This window comes from Schistocerca piceifrons, chromosome 2 (assembly GCF_021461385.2).
Source record: "Schistocerca piceifrons isolate TAMUIC-IGC-003096 chromosome 2, iqSchPice1.1, whole genome shotgun sequence".
NCBI classification, from domain to species: Eukaryota; Metazoa; Arthropoda; class Insecta; order Orthoptera; family Acrididae; genus Schistocerca; species Schistocerca piceifrons.
The window spans coordinates 510,315,850-510,331,863 of NC_060139.1; the positions used below are offsets into that span (position 1 = coordinate 510,315,850).

Genomic DNA, 16,014 nt, shown 5'->3' on the forward strand with positions numbered 1-16,014 from the left:
GTACTGATTTACGATTTCATTATGGAAATGGGGTCGTCCGCTTCGTTAGTAACCCGAGAAACGTTCCGCAATCGAGACATTTTCATGATTAATATTTTGAACTAAAATTCTATGCCTGTATGTACTCCTTTTCTTTCCTTTTTCTTTTGTCTTTAAAGCCTTATACATTGTTTATGCGAACCGCCGAATGTATCAAAAGCAACGTTGCTTCATCTACTCTATCATAGAACTTAACGCATACTCTTGGCAATATTTATATCACCGGTAGGATTACGTTTTCTGTCAAAATTGCAACATATTTTATTTCTCTGAAACATAATAACGCTAACGTGTTTGAAATCTTATTGTCTGGTATACAGCAATATCCTTCAGTACGAATAAGCGACATGTAATAAATGTATTCCCCAACACTAATTCACAAATGAATCTAAGTAAAAAATGGGAGATAGGCGAAAATCTTTAATCTTAGGTTGAAGGAGTAGCCTAAGTAGAAGTAGAGTGTGATTGTGAAGTTATCTGGAGACGTTTACCAGGTCTAGGGGAAATAAAGTTTATTGTGGGGTGTTATTACCGGCCACCAGTCTCCACAGTGACAGTTCTAGAATCATTCAAAGGGAGTCTACATTCTGTATCGAAGAAGTACCCGTATCATGCTATATTAGTCGGATGCGACTTCACCCTACCTAGTATAGACTGGGATGTCTATGGATTCATTACAGGTGCTACAGACAAGCCGTCGTGTGAATTACTTTTGAACACATTATCCGAAAACTATCTTGAGCAGCTAAATCAACAGCTAACGCGTAATGGAAATATTTTAGATCTCGTAGCCACGAACAGACCAGACCTCATCGAGGGTGTCAGTGTTGAGACAGGGATTAGTGAGCATCATATTGTCATTACGACTATGGTTACGAGTTAAAAAGTCGGCCAAGAAGGCTAGGAGAGTGTTCTTACTAGAAAGAGCAGATAAGCAGTTGTTATCATCCCACTTAGTAAATGAATCGACTTTATTTACTTCCGGTACGATGGACGTGGAAGAATTATGAGCAAATTTTAAACACACTGTAAATCACGCATTGGACAAGTATGTGCCGAAAAAGTGGGTTACGGACGGAAAAGACCCACAGTGGTTTAACAGCGCAATTCGGAGGATGCTCAGGAAGCAAAGGCAGTTGCACTCACGGTACAAGGAAGATAGGGAGAATGAGGACAGACAAAAGTTAGTAGAGATTCGTGCTGCTGTAAAAAGACCTATGCGCGAAGCATTCAACCACTACCTTAGCAAATGATCTTGCTGAAAACCCAAGGAAATTCTGAGCTTACGTAAGATCGGTAAGCGGGTCGACGGCTTCCATCCAGTCACTCACTGATCAGTCTGGCCTGGCAACGGAAGACAGCAAAACGAAAGCTGAAATTTTAAATTTAGCATTTGAGAAATCTTTCACGCAGGAGAATCGCACAAACATACCACCGTTTGAGTCTCGTACAGATTCCCGTATGGAGGACATAGTGATACACATCCCTGTGGTGGTGAAGTAGCTCAATGGGTTGAAAATAAATAAATCGCTAGGTCCTGATGGGATTCCAATTCGGTTTTACAGAGTGTACTCTACTGCATTGGCTCCTTACTTAGCTTGCATTTATCGCGAATCTCTTGCCCAACGTAAGGTCCCGAGCGACTGGATAAAAGCGCAGGTGACGCCTGTATATAAGAAGGATAGAAGGACGGATCCTCAAAATTACAGACCAATATCCTTAACATCGGTTTGTTGCAGGATTCTCGAACATATTCTCAGTTCGAATATAATGAATTTCCTAGAGACAGAGAAGTTGCTGTCCATGCATCAGCACGGCTTTAGAAAGCATCGCTCCTGCGAAACGCAACTCGCCCTTTTTTCACATGATATCTTGCGAACCATGGATAAAGTGCATCAGACGGATGCCATATTCCTTGACTTCCGGAAAGCGTTAGACTCGATGCTCCATTGCAGGCTCCTAACTAAGGTACGAGCATATGGGATTGGTTCCCAAGTATGTGAGTGGCTCGAAGACTTCTTAAGTAATAGAACACCGTAAGTTGTCCTCGATGGTGAGTGTTCATCGGAGGTGAGGGTACCATCTGGAGTGCCCCAGGGAAGTGTGGTAGGTCCGCTGGTGTTTTCTATATACATAAACGATCTTTTGGATTGGGTGGATAGCAATGTGCGGCTGTTTGCTGATGAAGCTGTGGTGTACGGGAAGGTGTCGCCGTTGAGTGACTGTAGGAGGATACAAGATGACTTGGACAGGATTTGTGATTGGCGTAAAGAATGGCAGCTAACTCTAAATATAGATAAATGTAAATTAATGCAGATGAATAGGAAAAAAAATCCCGTAATGTTTGAACACTCCATTAGTAGTGTAGCGCTTGACACAGTCACGTCGACTGAATATTTGGGCGTAATATTGCAGAGCGATATGGAGTGGGACAAGCATGTAATGGCAGTTGTGGGGAAGGCGGATAGTCGTCTTCGGATCATTGGTAGAATTTTGGGAAGATGTGGTTCATCTGTAAAGGAGACCGCTTATAAAACACTAATACGACCTATTCTTGAGTACTGCTCGAGCGTTTGTGATCCCAATCAGGTCGGATTGAGGGAGGACATAGAAGCAATTCAGAGGCGGGCTGGTAGATTTGTGAGTGGTATGTTTGATCATCACGCGAGTGTTACGGAAATGCTTCAGAAACTCAGGTGGGAGTCTCCTTCGTGAATCGCTACTGAGGAAATTTAGAAACCAGTACTTGAGGCTGACTGCAGTACAATTTTACTGCCGCCAACTTACATGTCGCGGAAAGACCACAAAGATATGATAAGAGAGATTAGGTCTCGTACAGAGGCATATAGGCAGTCATTTTTCCCTCGTTCTTTTTGGGAGTGGAACAGGGAGAGAAGATGGTAGTTGTGGTACGAGGTACTCTCCACCATTCACCGTATGGTGGATTGCGGAGTATGTATGTAGATGTAGATGTAGAAATTTAAAGCTCTTAAAATATTTTGGTTCAATTTTTTTTACACTAGCAACACCTTTTAATCGTCAGTTCAGTCGGCCGTTTCTACAGTGGCTAGCTTCGAGAAACTAAAAAGTATTCTAAAATCAAACTGCTGCTCTCGGAACGACAACTGAGTCTACTGCTAGTGAAAATCACACAGTATTTTCTACAATAAAATTATTTTTATTCGTGCGATACGCACGGTAAGAAGAAAGTTACAAATTTCCCAATTCAGTGAAGTAACGGAATATTAGGAATGGCTTTCAAAGCATTTTTTGTATGCACCGGACATGTAGTGGTTTATCATTTTGAGAACAGATGTAGGCTCTGTATTGTTAGAACAACATTTATTATGTATTTACTAGGGGTATACAACCAGCATATGTATTATAGCAGTAGGGACGTGTAATGCGTCCAGTAACACGCATTTAAGCCTATGACACTAATCTTCTCCTGAAGGGCTATAAGTTTGTCCCCCTAATACTCTAAAAAAATTTAAGGGGTGTATTTCAAAACATTCTGATGTCATCACCGTTATTAGGATTCACTGTAAGAATTCTGTGTTGCACTAGATACTTGAGTCGGAAGCGTGCTTTACAAGTCTACAAATTAAATTAGATGCGGTCACCAGGGATGGATTGTATGATATGGACATGAATTCGGAATAAGTAACAGAAATGAATGCTACCTTGGATTGACATTCCTCCTCTTTTCGCAGAGACTTACTTTTTAGTAAAATTCGTTGTCCATCTACTAAAATATTTTCCTCCAAATTCAACACGTGATAATGAATTTATTGTTCTTATAACCGTTTGTCGGCTGTCTCCTAAGTTGCCCCTTCTCCAGCGGAAGGAGGTTTTCAGAAATAAATAAAAATGTTGTTGGCTTCCACTGTTGACACAGCTGGAGGGACGCCCCTTTCGCATAGTACTGTGCGTACTACTACAAAAAAGACAAAAAAATTTAAGAAAATGCGGGTGAGAAACGTCTGTTTCAACTGATTCATGTTTCTCTGACAGTGTGTGCGTCACATCCTTGACTGATCTTTCACGAAGGTAACTCTTCGTACTTGTAACTTATTGAATCTATAAGCTGAGATAAGACAAAGATAATAGCTTACTCATGGGTGATAAGCGCCCAGTTTCCAACACACTAGAAGATTCAACAGAAACAAGCGTTGTAATGTTCATGGTCTGTTCGAATATCATGGAACAGAAAACCAGATGTTCGTTATGACCTGCTCAAAAAATAATGTTAATGTGGGATGTGTTACCGTTGGCCTGAAGAGGTTTTTGATAGTTTTTACTGCAACAAACGAAAATGTTCTATTTATTGGCTTTGTCACTGGAATGGAAAGGATAATAAATAACACAATTTTTTCATATTTTAAATTGAAGCTAAATCGAGATAGTGTCGAGTCCTTTCAGGCAACACTTATAATCGCTAGTTGTAGTTATAGTAAAGGTAAAGTAAGAAACAGATGAATTGCTGGAAAGTCAGTTGCAGTCAGTTAGTTTTCTCTCACGGCTGTTATATGTGACAGTTCTCCGCTGGTAATGGATGCATTTACTTAAATATCCAAGCTTACAAATATCTAACGCCTGGAGTTTAGCATCCTTGAAGTAGCCGTAACAGGAAGATTTCTGTTTTCGCATAAAACAGAATTTATCCGTTTCGAATCATTCTTGAATAGTTTTGAGATGACGTTTTATATGCAAACCCTTCGGATGTCTTAAACATAAGAAAACTTTTGCTTCTGCCACTAAGGATTTTATTTAATTGATCTCGTGTTTCGGAAAGTAACTCCCATTCTTAAGTGTGTTTCCAGTGCAGTGTGACATTATCCTTTTCGCTTTTGTTATGTGAGGCTAAACCGTAAAGACATCAGTATTCCTGAAGTTGCCTAGATAATGTAGAATATCACACAAAGTTTGCGCCATATTATGATTGGTTGGTTGGTTCGGGGAAGGAGACCAGACAGCGTGGTCATCGGTCTCATTGGATTAGGGAAGGATGGGGAAGGAAGTCGGCCGTGCCCTTTCAGAGGAACCATCCCGGCATTTGCCTGGACTGATTTAGGGAAATCACGGAAAACCTAAATCAGGATGGCCGGACGCGGGATTGAACCGTCGTCCTCCCGAATGCGAGTCCAGTGTCTAACCACTGCGCCACCTCGCTCGGTGCCATATTATGTTATGGTGCTGAATTATGAAGGTAATATTTCCGTGAACATCGTGATAAATTTATAGCAATAGGCATTTAAACCGTGTGCATATATATTCCCACATCATCAGGTCATTTTCATATATTCTAGGAAGTACTACTTCTAGATTAGATTTAACATCACCCAGCATTTTAGACGCTAATGAAGAAATTGTAAGCGTTCACACCGTTGATGCCATTGATTTTTGACCCAGTAAATACAAAATGAAGTAGTCTGAAGAACCAAACAATTAATTGAAAATCGCAGACGTCAGTTAATTGTTAACCTATATCCAAAACCGAATGGAAAGTTTTTTTCGTTGTAAATAACATATTGAATGACACAGTTAGGCCTTTGAGTGGGGTCACTTTCAGTTCCTCCCTCCCAATACTTGATATTCGATGTCGCTTGACTCGGAGGTATTCATTTCGAACCATGGTAATTGAAGAACTTTTCACTGCCATTATTTAGCCCTCAAAGGAGTAAGATGGGGTCGTGTGAAGTTCCTGAGCAGCAAGCTATGCAGCAATGTCTTGAATGAATTACAAATCCTCGGTAATGTTGCAGGGAGAATGGACATGTGGCACTTTGTAGTGACCCTTCTGTCATGTGGAGAGATTAAGCGTGTTTTGTTGGAGAGGAAGGGACAATGTCGGCACCAGGCTCCACACTCTTCCTTTCCTCTCTCATCACCAACAACACAAAGAAGACACTGACTAAACACACAACTATCACAACACACTTCGTTTAACATACGCCTTTACATCTACATCTACATCTACATCTATACTCCGCGAGCCACCTTACGGTGTGTGGCGGAGGGTACTTATTGTACCACTATCTGATCCCCCCTTCCCTGTTCCATTCACGAATTGTGCGTGGGAAGAACGACTGCTTGTAAGTCTCCGTATTTGCTCTAATTTCTCGGATCTTTTCGTTGTGATCATTACGCGAGATATATGTGGGCGGTAGTAATATGTTGCCCATCTCTTCCCGGAATGTGCTCTCTCGTAATTTCGATAATAAACCTCTCCGTATTGCGTAACGCCTTTCTTGAAGTGTCCGCCACTGGAGCTTGTTCAGCATCTCCGTAACGCTCTCGCGCTGACTAAATGTCCCCATGACGAATCGCGCTGCTTTTCGCTGGATCATGTCTATCTCTTCTATTAATCCAACCTGGTAAGGGTCCCATACTGATGAGCAATACTCAAGAATCGGACGAACAAGCGTTTTGTAAGCTACTTCTTTCGTCGATGAGTCACATTTTCTTAGAATTCTTCCTATGAATCTCAACCTGGCGCCTGCTTTTCCCACTATTTGTTTTATGTGATCGTTCCACTTCAGATCGCTCCGGATAGTAACTCCTAAGTATTTTACGGTCGTTACCGCTTCCAATGATTTACCACCTATGGCATAATCGTACTGGAATGGATTTCTGCCCCTATGTATGCGCATTATATTACATTTATCTACGTTTAGGGAAAGCTGCCAGCTGTCGCACCATGCATTAATCCTCTGCAGGTCCTCCTGGAGTACGTACGAGTCTTCTGATGTTGCTACTTTCTTGTAGACAACCGTGTCATCTGCAAATAGCCTCACGGAGCTACCGATGTTGTCAACTAAGTCATTTACGTATATTGTAAACAATAAAGGTCCTATCACGCTTCCCTGCGGTACTCCCGAAATTACCTCTACATCTGCAGATTTTGAACCGTTAAGAATGACATGTTGTGTTCTTTCTTCTAGGAAATCCTGAATCCAATCACAAACCTGGTCCGATATTCCGTAAGCTCGTATCTTTTTCACTAAACGTAAGTGCGGAACCGTATCAAATGCCTTCCTGAAGTCCAGGAATACGGCATCAATCTGCTCGCCAGTGTCTACGGCACTGTGAATTTCTTGGGCAAATAGGGCGAGCTGAGTTTCACATGATCTCTGTTTGCGGAATCCATGTTGGTTATGATGAAGGAGATTTGTATTATCTAAGAACGTCATAATACGAGAACACAAAACATGTTCCATTATTCTACAACAGATTGACGTAAGCGAAATAGGCCTATAATTATTCGCATCTGATTTATGATCCTTCTTGAAAATGGGAACGACCTGCGCTTTCTTCCAGTCGCTAGGTACTTTACGTTCTTCCAGCGATCTACGATAAATTGCTGATAGAAAGGGGGCAAGTTCTTTAGCATAATCACTGTAGAATCTTAAGGGTATCTCGTCTGGTCCGGATGCTTTTCCGCTACTAAGTGATAGCAGTTGTTTTTCAATTCCGATATCGTTTATTTCAATATTTTCCATTTTAGCGTCCGTGCGACGGCTGAAGTCAGGGACCGTGTTACGATTTTCCGCAGTGAAACAGTTTCGGAACACTGAATTCAGTATTTCTGCCTTTCTTCGGTCGTCCTCTGTTTCGGTGCCATCATGGTCAACGAGTGACTGAATAGGGGATTTAGATCCGCTTACCGATTTTACATATGACCAAAACTTTTTAGGGTTCTTGTTTAGATTGTTTGCCAATGTTTTATGTTCGAATTCGTTGAATGCTTCTCTCATTGCTCTCTTTACGCTCTTTTTCGCTTCGTTCAGCTTTTCCTTATCAGCTATGATTCGACTACTCTTAAACCTATGATGAAGCTTTCTTTGTTTCCGTAGTACCTTTCGTACATGATTGTTATACCACGGTGGATCTTTCCCCTCGCTTTGGACCTTAGTCGGTACGAACTTATCTAAGGCGTACTGGACGATGATCCTGAATTTTTTCCATTTTTGTTCCACATCCTCTTCCTCAGAAATGAACGTTTGATGGTGGTCACTCAGATATTCTGCGATTTGTGCCCTATCACTCTTGTTAAGCAAATATATTTTCCTTCCTTTCTTGGCATTTCTTATTACACTTGTAGTCATTGATGCAACCACTGACTTATGATCACTGATACCCTCTTCTACATTCACGGAGTCGAAAAGTTCCGGTCTATTTGTTGCTATGAGGTCTAAAACGTTAGCTTCACGAGTTGGTTCTCTAACTATCTGCTCGAAGTAATTCTCGGACAAGGCAGTCAGGATAATGTCACAAGAGTCTCTGTCCCTGGCTCCAGTTCTGATTGTGTGACTATCCCATTCTATACCTGGTAGATTGAAGTCTCCCCCTATTACAATAGTATGATCACGAAACTTCTTCACGACGTTCTGCAGGTTCTCTTTGAGGCGCTCAACTACTACGGTTGCTGATGCAGGTGGTCTATAGAAGCATCCGACTATCATATCTGACCCACCTTTGATACTTAACTTAACCCAGATTATTTCACATTCGCATTCGCTAATAACTTCACTGGATATTATTGAATTCTTTACTGCTATAAATACTCCTCCACCATTGGCGTTTATCCTATCCTTGCGGTATATATTCCATTCTGTGTCTAGGATTTCGTTACTGTTCACTTCCGGTTTTAACCAACTTTCCGTTCCTAATACTATATGCGCACTATTTCCTTCAATAAGAGATACTAATTCAGGAACCTTGCCCTGGATACTCCTGCAGTTTACCAATATTACGTTAACTTTTCCTGTTTTTGGTCTCTGAGGACGGACGTTCTTTATCAACGATGATAATGTCCTCTCTGGTAAGCCGTCAGGTATTTTATCGTTTCGCCCAAGGGGGGGTCCCTCTAACCTAAAAAACCCCCGTGTGCACGCCACACGTACTCTGCTACCCTAGTAGCTGCTTCCGGTGTGTAGTGCACGCCTGACCTGTCTAGGGGGGCCCTACAGTTCTCCACCCAATAACGGAGGTCGATGAATTTGCAACCATTATAGTCGCAGAGTCGTCTGAGCCTCTGGTTTAGACCCTCCACACGGCTCCAAACCAGAGGACCGCGATCGACTCTGGGCACTATGCTGCAGATATTAAGCTCAGCTTGCACTCCGCGTGCGATGCTGGTTGTCTTCACCAAATCAGCCAGCCGCCGGAAGGAACCAAGGATGGCCTCAGAACCCAAGCGGCAGGCGTCATTCGTTCCGACATGTGCTACTATCTGCAGCCGGTCACACCCAGTGCGTTCAATAGCTGCCGGAAGGGCCTCCTCCACATTACGGACGAGACCCCCCGGCAAGCACACCGAGTGCACACTGGCATTCTTCCCCGACCTACCCGCTATTTTCCTGAGGGGCTCCATAACCCGCCTAACGTTGGAGCTCCCTATAACTAATAGGCCCGCCCTCTGTGACTGTCGGGACCTTGCCGGAGAATCGGCCATTGGCCCAACAGGCGAGGCATCCTGTGGTGGCTCGGAAACGATGTCATCACCACTAGGAAGCACCCCGTACCTGTTGGAAAGGGGTAAGGCAGCTGCCACGCGGCCAGATCCCACCTTCACCTTTCGGCCAGGCACGCGCGAGCCCACCACTGTCCGCCATTCACCCTGGAGTGATGGCTGACCGGTAAGATGCTCACTGCCGGAAGACGCAGCGACATCAGGGGTTCCATGTGATTCCAAGGCCACCGAAGTAGGCATAGGTCTCACCACAGTTGCCCCAACGCCACTACGAGCCGACGCCTGCGCCTCGAGCTCGATGAGCCTAACAGACAAAGCCTCCACCTGCCCCCGAAGAGTGGCGAATTCTCCTTGCGTCCGCTCACAACAACCACAGTCCCTACACATGACTATGTTTACCGTACTCTATACGGTGACAAATTCCCAAGATAATCTTCTGATGAGCTACTCTGATAATCAAGAAACACTCACTGAAATACGAGACGCGAAAACTACGCTAGGTTTTCCCAGAAAAACTATTTAAAAGCTAAGCGCAGCAAATAAGTACAAAAACGCTTTATACAAACAGTACTCGCTGCTGCTGGTGCTCTCGCTCTGGCTGTCACAAGACAACTGCTGATTCAAGTGACTAGTGGCTAACGGCCGCGAAACAAACAAAAGACGGTTTTAGGGCGCTTTCTGTTCTAAACGATCAAGAAAACACTAAGAAATCTAACACGAAAATTACGTAAAGTTTTATCAAGAACTGTTAGTTACTATGCAGAGCAGATAAACACAAATAGAATCCCTTCCTTAGTGGAAGGTCGTAAACAAAATGCAAAATAAACGCTTTATACAAACAGTACTCGCTGCTGCTGGTGCTCTCGCTCTGGCTGTCACAAGACAACTGCTGATTCAAGTGACTAGTGGCTAACGGCCGCGAAACAAACAAAAGACGGTTTTAGGGCGCTTTCTGTTCTAAACGATCAAGAAAACACTAAGAAATCTAACACGAAAACTACGTAAAGTTTTATCAAGAACTGTTAGTTACTATGCAGAGCAGATAAACACAAATAGAATCCCTTCCTTAGTGGAAGGTCGTAAACAAAATGCAAAATAAACGCTTTATACAAACAGTACTCGCTGCTGCTGGTGCTCTCGCTCTGGCTGTCACAAGGCAATATCACGTGGTTATGATTAAAGTGCAGCTACTAATCCAGACGGAGCAGCAACTTAAACCTCATGATCCGCAGGAACGTCTGAACTTCCTCTTCGGTTTCTGGTACGGATCGAAGTTGATACATGTGGCCGGACAATATTCTATGGAGTGACGAGGCACATTTTACACTGCAGGTAGCAGTGGATACAAAGAACTGCCGAACTGAGGCTACTGTCAATTCGTCTGTTGAGCACGAAGAGCCATGGCTCCGGCCATGTGTCACTGCGTGGTGTGTATTCACAAGCACCTTTATTCTGCTTGCGTTCTTCTTTGAAGAGGATAGATCTAAAGGGTCTGTCAGGTGTACCGCGATGTCTGTGCGTTACGGAGACCTCCTTGAACAGCACGTGGTTGCTGCTTTGGAAGAGCACAACTATGAGGAAATCATTGTTTTCGTGAAAGATAGGGCAGTACACCATGTCACTCGCCGAGTGAAGTATCTGCTTAATGCAACCTGGGACGAACGTGTTATCTCCAGATATTTTCCAGATACATAGCCTGCAAGATCTCCTGATATCACTCCATGTGGGATCTAAAAGAACGCTTTTACCATGTAAACCTTTTGGCGCTACCTGATCTGAGGGTCCGTATACAGGAACACTTAAGTTATATTCCACGGAACTGCTACGAGTTGATTGTCCCGTCGTTTTGCGGATGTATCATCTCGTGCAGACACTGAACAAATTATGTAGGTGGCAATTAATAATAAAATCAACACTATGCCTTTATCGCTTGTATGAGCTTTTCTTCTCACGTCTCGTTCTTAATCCACTACACACAGAAACATTTCTGTACGCCTTTCTCGTGTTCACAGCTCCAGGTTTTCGCCTGATGGCCAAGACTGGAACTAATTTTTTTCCAGGGAAAATCGGTTTCGCATTAACGCAGTAGCATATCTACCAAGTTTCGCTGCCTTACAAGAAATACAGCCCACTCAGGATTTCTGAGAGTAGCGGCATTGTAAAAATAGCGGCCCTGTATCTCTTACACTACACAAGGATAATGGTTACGTTAGGTAGTCTACCTTACCCACTGGGGTCACTCAGTTAGAAATGTCACTCTTGTCCTTATTTGTTTTTGTGCGCTATCCTTTTCCATTTCCCTTGAATAATCTCAATATCGACGACACGTTGAATTCATATCTACCTATCTTGCCTGTAAGTCATAGCTCTGAAAGTAGTAAGTGTTTGAACTCACCTTGAACCTGAGCGGTCCTACGGGTGGCTTGGCATAAGGGATGCCCTGGAAACTGCAGTAAGTTCTGCCAGAGGGCGTCTTGAGCCTGCGGCCTCGGAGCGCACCCTGGGGTATGCTGATGGTCACCGCGCCGCCCACTCGTGCCATGGCGAGCAACACTGACACGCAGAATGGCGGGCAGCGGTCTCACTGCTCTGATACCGGCCGAGATAACTGCAGAGCAAAGTCTCAGGCGCCACTACAAACACTCTGATACCAAACGTTGGGCGTGGTCACCTCACACGATGCACATTTACATGTTAACATCTCAGAGACACATTTCCCATAACTGCTGCAACATATATTTCGTTTTCAATAAATGATAATTAGTTGAAACCCTCAGCTGCCGACAGGTGTTGTTGACGTACCTTGATGGGGACAGTTGAAAATGTGTGCCCCGAACAGGACTCGAACCCGGGATTTCCTGCTTACATGGCAGACGCCCTATCCATCTAAGCCACCGAAGACACATATGAATAGCGCGACTGCAGGTACTTATCCCTTGGACGCTTCCCGTGAGACCCACATTCCCAACTGTCTACAATCTACATATGTAATGTTCCTAATAAGATACTTTGCCCATCTACTGGTTACTCGCGCCCACTTAAGTTAACGATTCCCGTTAGAGTTCGGGCAACCTGTGCGCACTCGCACAGACGAAGGTCAATGGCCGGGTAGCCAGTTAACTACATACGTAGATAGTAACTGTTCTCGAAAGAACCGATACCATTGATGACCGTGCAGCTTCTCTAGAATAAATGATAATTAATTGAAACCCTCAACTGCCGACAGGTGTTGTTGACATACCTTGATGGGGACTTAAGTGGGCGCGAGTAACGAGTGGATGGGCAAAGTACGAGTATCTATTAGGAAAATTATGTATGTAGATTTTGGACAGTTGGGAGTGTGGGTCTCACGGGAAGCGTGCACGGGATAAGTCCCTGCAGTGGCGCTACTCATCTGTGTCCTTGGTGGCTCAAATGGATGGAGCGTCTACCTTGTAAGCAGGAGATCCCGGGTTCGAGTCCCGGTCGGAGCACGCATTTTCGGCTGTCCCCATCAAGGTACGTCAACTACACCTGTCGCCAGTGATTCAATTAATTATCATTTATTCTAGAGAAGCTGCAAGGTCATCAATGGTATCTGATATTTCGAGAACAGTTACTATCTTCATATACAGGATGTTTCAAAAATGACCGGTATATTTGAAACGGCAATAAAAACTAAACGAGCAGCGATAGAAATACACCGTTTGTTGCAATATGCTTGGGACAACAGTACATTTTCAGGCAGACAAACTTTCGAAATTACAGTAGTTACAATTTTCAACAACAGATGGCGCTGCGGTCTGGGAAACTCTATAGTACGATATTTTCCACATATCCACCATGCGTAGCAATAATATGGCGTAGTCTCTGAATGAAATTACCCGAAACCTTTGACAACGTGTCTGGCGGAATGGCTTCACATGCAGATGAGATGTACTGCTTCAGCTGTTCAATTGTTTCTGGATTCTGGCGGTACACCTTGTCCTTCAAGTGTCCCCACAGAAAGAAGTCACAGGGGTTCATGTCTGGCGAATAGGGAGGCCAATCCACGCCGCCTCCTGTATGTTTCGGATAGCCCAAAGCAATCACACGATCATCGAAATATTCATTCAGGAAATTAAAGACGTCGGCCGTGCGATGTGGCGGGGCACCATCTTGCATAAACCACGAGGTGTTCGCAGTGTCGTCTAAGGCAGTTTGTACCGCCACAAATTCACGAAGAATGTCCAGATAGCGTGATGCAGTAATCGCTTCGGATCTGAAAAATGGGCCAATGATTCCTTTGGAAGAAATGGCGGCCCAGACCAGTACTTTTTGAGGAAGCAGGGACGATGGGACTGCAACATGTGGCTTTTCGGTTCCCAATATGCGCCAGTTCTATTTATTGACGAAGCCGTCCAGGTAAAAATAAGCTTCGTCAGTAAACCAAATGCTGCCCACATGCATATCGCCGTCATCAATCCTGTGCTGTTGGATCACCTGCTGCACTAGCTGCGCATTGCCCTCTGTGGTTGCTGTACGTGGTCGCCCTACCTTTCCAGCACGTTCATCCGTCACGTTCCCAGTCCGTTGAAATTTTTCAAACACATCCTTTATTGTATCGCTTTTCGGTCCTTTGGTTACATTAAACCTCCCTTGAAAACTTCGTCTTGTTGCAACAACACTGTGTTCTAGGCGGTGGAATTCCAACACCAGAAAAATCCTCTGTTCTAAGGAATAAACCATGTTGTCTACAGCACACTTGCACGTTGTGAACAGCACACGCTTACAGCAGAAAGACGACGTACAGAATGGCGCACCCACAGACCGCGTTGTCTTCTATATCTTTCACATCACTTGCAGCGCCATCTGTTGTTGAAAATTGTAACTACTGTAATTTAGAAAGTTTGTCTGCCTGAAAATGTGCTGTTGTCCCAAGCATATTGCAACAAACGGTGTGTTTCTATCGCTGCTCGTTTAGTTTTTATTGCCGTTTCAAATATACCGGTCATTTTTGAAACACCCTCTATTTCCTTTTCTTTCAAATGTCTAGCTAATTCGACTTCCTTAAGAGAAATTCCCCTAACATTCCAGATGGCAGCTACCCTAGCTCCGTTATATCATGAGCGAAGAAAGGGGGATAGAGGTTCAAGAAGTGAGATTACTATTAAGAGTGGATGGAACTACACGACAAGATCGAAAAAGAAATGAAGATATAAGGAAAGATTTATGAACATATAACGTCAACTAAAAAATAAAAGAAAATAGGGGAAAATGATAAACGTGTAGACTGTGCGGGTGAAAAAGTTTAACAATAACGGTTCTCAGTTATAAATGCACTGGAAGACTATATAAGAGATGGAGTATCGCAACAGGCAATTTGCCTAATGCGTCAAGTGAAGAAGCAGAAGAAACATCTCCCTCCTCATTAGAAAAATATCTCAACAGGATGTTCTCCAGTAAGAGAGAGAGTACACCTTCATATTCACCAATCTCGTACCATATCTATTGTTCAAACCAGCGGTCGAATCTTGCTCGCACAGTGGATCAGGGTCGTACAAGAAGTCTTGAAGCATAGTTAGTCAGTTATTTGTGAGGTGACGAACTCCTCCTATTATCAATGGTTGAAATTAAAAGACATTGCAGTTTTAGACATTGTTGTAGGCTGAAGTCCAGCAACCGTGTGTTAACTTAATTACGGAATGCACATACAACGAGGTGGCTGCATAAAATTGTTGTCAAACTGACCATGGTTTCGACAGCTCTAAGGTGGTCTTCATCAGAATAAAAATTACATAGGATTACCTAGAAAATGTAATGATATCGCTCAAAAATGCAATATCATTAATAGAATTACTTCCACATACTGTAGAAACAGTATACTTACATGTAATCACACCATAGGAGAAAAACATCTGAGAAAAAATGGTCTTGTCAAATTGAAATAAAAATTAATAATGTAACATGTTTGTCAATGGGAATATAATGTACCATCGAAGTGCAATGGCAGTCAAGATCAAACTGCCGCTACCTTCTGATAAGGATACCACCCTTGTCATTGCTAGCTAACAAGAATGTGTGGCAAAACTCTACAGTTCTTTCAGGAAAACGATATTTCCGAGATGCTTGAGGTCCCAACAACAACTTTGCAGAAAGAAGTCATTACCCCTATTAACTATTCCAAAGCTCTTCTTAAACCTTTCCACAAAAAGCAGTTAATCAACTTGAATTCACAGCCACCTAAATTATGAGCTCAGCTGAAAGGCCATAAAAATGACCATCCGATCAGCCCAATTTCCAATAGTATGAACAGTGCCTATCACGACTTAGCCGAATTATTGCAAGATGTATTAAAAAATCTTTCGTTTTCCATAGCAATTATTGTGTTTCCATTATTCAAGATTTAGCTAATAAAATTAAAGACGTTTACTGTGATATAGATACGAAATTAATTTCCTTCTACATTAAAAATCTTTACACAAATTTGCCGGTACTTGATGCCTTAGACATAGTAGAAAATGATTTACATTCTTTCAAAA

At 43.1% G+C, this 16,014-nt stretch overlaps 1 protein-coding gene across 1 annotated transcript in view; it reads right to left on the reverse strand.

Moving 5' to 3' along the window:
* LOC124775522 (juvenile hormone esterase-like) overlaps nt 1-12,056 on the reverse strand; it is an 82,783-nt gene extending 70,727 nt beyond the window's left edge. Inside the window, exon 1 of the mRNA XM_047250354.1 lies at nt 11,910-12,056. Coding sequence (XP_047106310.1) covers nt 11,910-12,056 — 147 coding nt within the window. The remainder of the gene's footprint in view (nt 1-11,909) is intronic.
* Between the last annotated feature and the right edge of the window lie 3,958 nt (nt 12,057-16,014).